This window comes from Alosa sapidissima, chromosome 16 (assembly GCF_018492685.1).
Source record: "Alosa sapidissima isolate fAloSap1 chromosome 16, fAloSap1.pri, whole genome shotgun sequence".
NCBI lineage: Eukaryota > Metazoa > Chordata > Actinopteri > Clupeiformes > Clupeidae > Alosa > Alosa sapidissima.
The window spans coordinates 1,386,085-1,388,584 of record NC_055972.1 but is presented as its reverse complement, the minus strand read 5'-3'; the positions used below and the strand labels follow the sequence as shown (position 1 = coordinate 1,388,584).

General features: G+C 45.4%; 1 protein-coding gene across 3 annotated transcripts in view; it reads left to right on the top strand.

The window, feature by feature from the left end:
* The window catches only part of prkn (parkin RBR E3 ubiquitin protein ligase), a 121,836-nt gene that overhangs the window by 55,564 nt on the left and 63,772 nt on the right, over window positions 1-2,500 (top strand). For all 3 annotated transcript variants that reach the window (XM_042065354.1, XM_042065353.1, XM_042065352.1), the window contains exon 7: window positions 2,463-2,500. This exon is cut by the window's right edge and continues 99 nt beyond it. In XM_042065354.1, the coding sequence (XP_041921288.1) occupies window positions 2,463-2,500 (38 nt within the window). The remainder of the gene's footprint in view (window positions 1-2,462) is intronic.

Here is a 2,500-nt window from a genome sequence, read left to right as displayed (position 1 = left end):
GTGTGTGTGTGTGTGTGTGAGTGTGAGTGTGAGTGTGAGTGAGTGTGTGAGTGTAAGAGATCAAAATTGAAATTAGATCAATTGCACGCACAGCCCTAACACACACACACACACACACACACACACACACTGGTTATTTGGACCAGTTAACAAAAGTAAAGAATGTGCTCCATTGATTGAAGTGCCCTTGTAATTGACGTCCTGCTGAATGCTGTTACCTCAGATTCAGATTCAGATTTTATTTGTCACATACATACAATGCAGTGAAATGTTACAGTCGGCTCCATGCCAAGCAAAAACACACAAACTGACACAGAACAACCTACCAAAAACAGTAACAGACAAGAAGCAATACATTCAAGATGTCAGGGGGTTATTGCAGATGGGGAGGAAGTGGTATGCTCTACAGGGGGACAGTGGGATACACAATACAAAGTGCTTAAACAGAAACTCTTCCTGAGTCTCTCAGTCCTTGCAGCAGAGAGAACAGACCATAGTCTGGGTGGCTGGGGTCTTTAAGGATTTTGGTGGTCTTGTCCTTACAGCGCTTGCTGTAGATGTCCCCTAGGTTAGGGAGTTGCCCCTGCTCTGCAGGACTGTTTTGGATGCATTGAATTTCTTCAGCCTCCTTAGATGGTACAGTCTCTGCCTGGCCTTCCTTACCACGGTGTCCAGAGTGTAGTCCCGCGCCTGCTTCCTCCCAAAGTCCACCAGCATCTCTTTAGTCTTGCTGACGTTGAGGTGGAGATTGTGTCTCTTTAGTCTTGCTGACGTTGAGGTGGAGATTGTGTCTCTTTAGTCTTGCTGACGTTGAGGTGGAGATTGTGTCTCTTTAGTCTTGCTGACGTTGAGGTGGAGATTGTGTCTCTTTAGTCTTGCTGACGTTGAGGTGGAGATTGTGTCTCTTTTCTGAATAGGTAAAGGCAATGGAAAGCAGTGTGTGTGTGTGTGTGTAGTGTGTGTGTGTGTCTGTAGTGTGTGTGTCTGTAGTGTGTGTGTGTGTAGTGTGTGTGTGTGTGTGTGTGCGTAGTGTGTGTGTGTGTGTGTGTCTGTAGTGTGTGTGTCTGTAGTGTGTGTGTGTGTAGTGTGTGTGTGTGTGTGTGTGTGTCTGTAGTGTGTGTGTGTGTGTGTGTGTAGTGTGTGTGTGTCTGTAGTGTGTGTAGTGTGTGTGTGTGTGTGTAGTGTGTGTGTGTGCGTAGTGTGTGTGTGTGCGTAGTGTGTGTGTGTGTAGTGTGTGTGTGTGTGTAGTGTGTGTGTGTGTGTGTGTGTGCGTAGTGTGTGTGTGTGCATAACGGAAGGTGTAATGGTGACTGAAAGCTAATTCTGTATTATTGGGTGTTTTTGTTTGAACTTTGAACTTTTGATGCACAGGCAGAATTGTGCATGCAGGGCTTCTGTTGGACGCTTGGATTACGCACGCACGCACGCATGCACGCACACACACACACACACACACACACACACACTGATCTGAGCTCACACTGATCTCACTGATCGGAGCTCACTTCCATAGAGTGTAGTAGGCTGGGTTATATGGTCACATATGTTGCACCAGATTGTAATTGGGATGTTTATTTTATGAAATGTTCTGTTTATACCATAGAGTGCCCTGCAGGCTGTTTCTATTGGCCATGATGAAACTTTCTGGTGCAGTTATGTGTCGCTCTCTGTTACGTGGTTGAAGTTTTGTGCTTCTATTGGCCTGCTCTGTCATTATTGTAGGTGGGGGCTGGGCGTGTTACTTTCAATTGTGACATGGATGACTGCCCGACTGAGGGCCGGCTCACTGGTATAAAAACCGGCCCCTTTCCAAGATGGCTCTCTCTCTCTCTCGTTCCTCGCTCCTGACGGACGCTGGCTGGCACTTTTAGTTTACTGTTTTTCCTTAGTTAAACTTTGTAAAATTATAGTCTAAAGCACTTTGTTAATCTTTTGGTATTGATACGTCTTGAATTTCCCCTAGGGATCAATAAAGTATATCTATCTATCTATCTATCTATCTATGTTTAGTTGAGCGGTTGTAAATTTCCTGCACGTTTTTAGTTAAAGGTTCAGGGAGTATAGGTTAGTTAGTCTTCCGGAAGACTCACGTTATCTTTTCTTGGGAGCGGCCTGTGTCCCAGGAACGGGAGGCAAACACCCCTTTTCCACCAGTAAGAAAGATTGGAGTTTTCCTTTTGACTTTTCCTGTCCTGTCTATGTTGCAACCGTCTCATGTTTGTTTTCTGACCCACACGTTTAACCACCGGGAAAATCCCTCATATGTGAATTCCATCACAGTATATAGAGAAATAAATACTTTTTCCAGTAACACCGAAGCCCTGTGACTTCTTTGTTACCGTTTCATATGTTTTGAAATTAATTCGTAACACTCTCACATCAGAGCCACATCAGGGCCACATCAGGGCCACATCAGAGCCAGATCACTGTTCTGATGTGTGTGTGTGTGTGTGTGTGTGCAGGAGTCCAGTTGTGGTGGCCCAGTGTCCAGATCGGCATG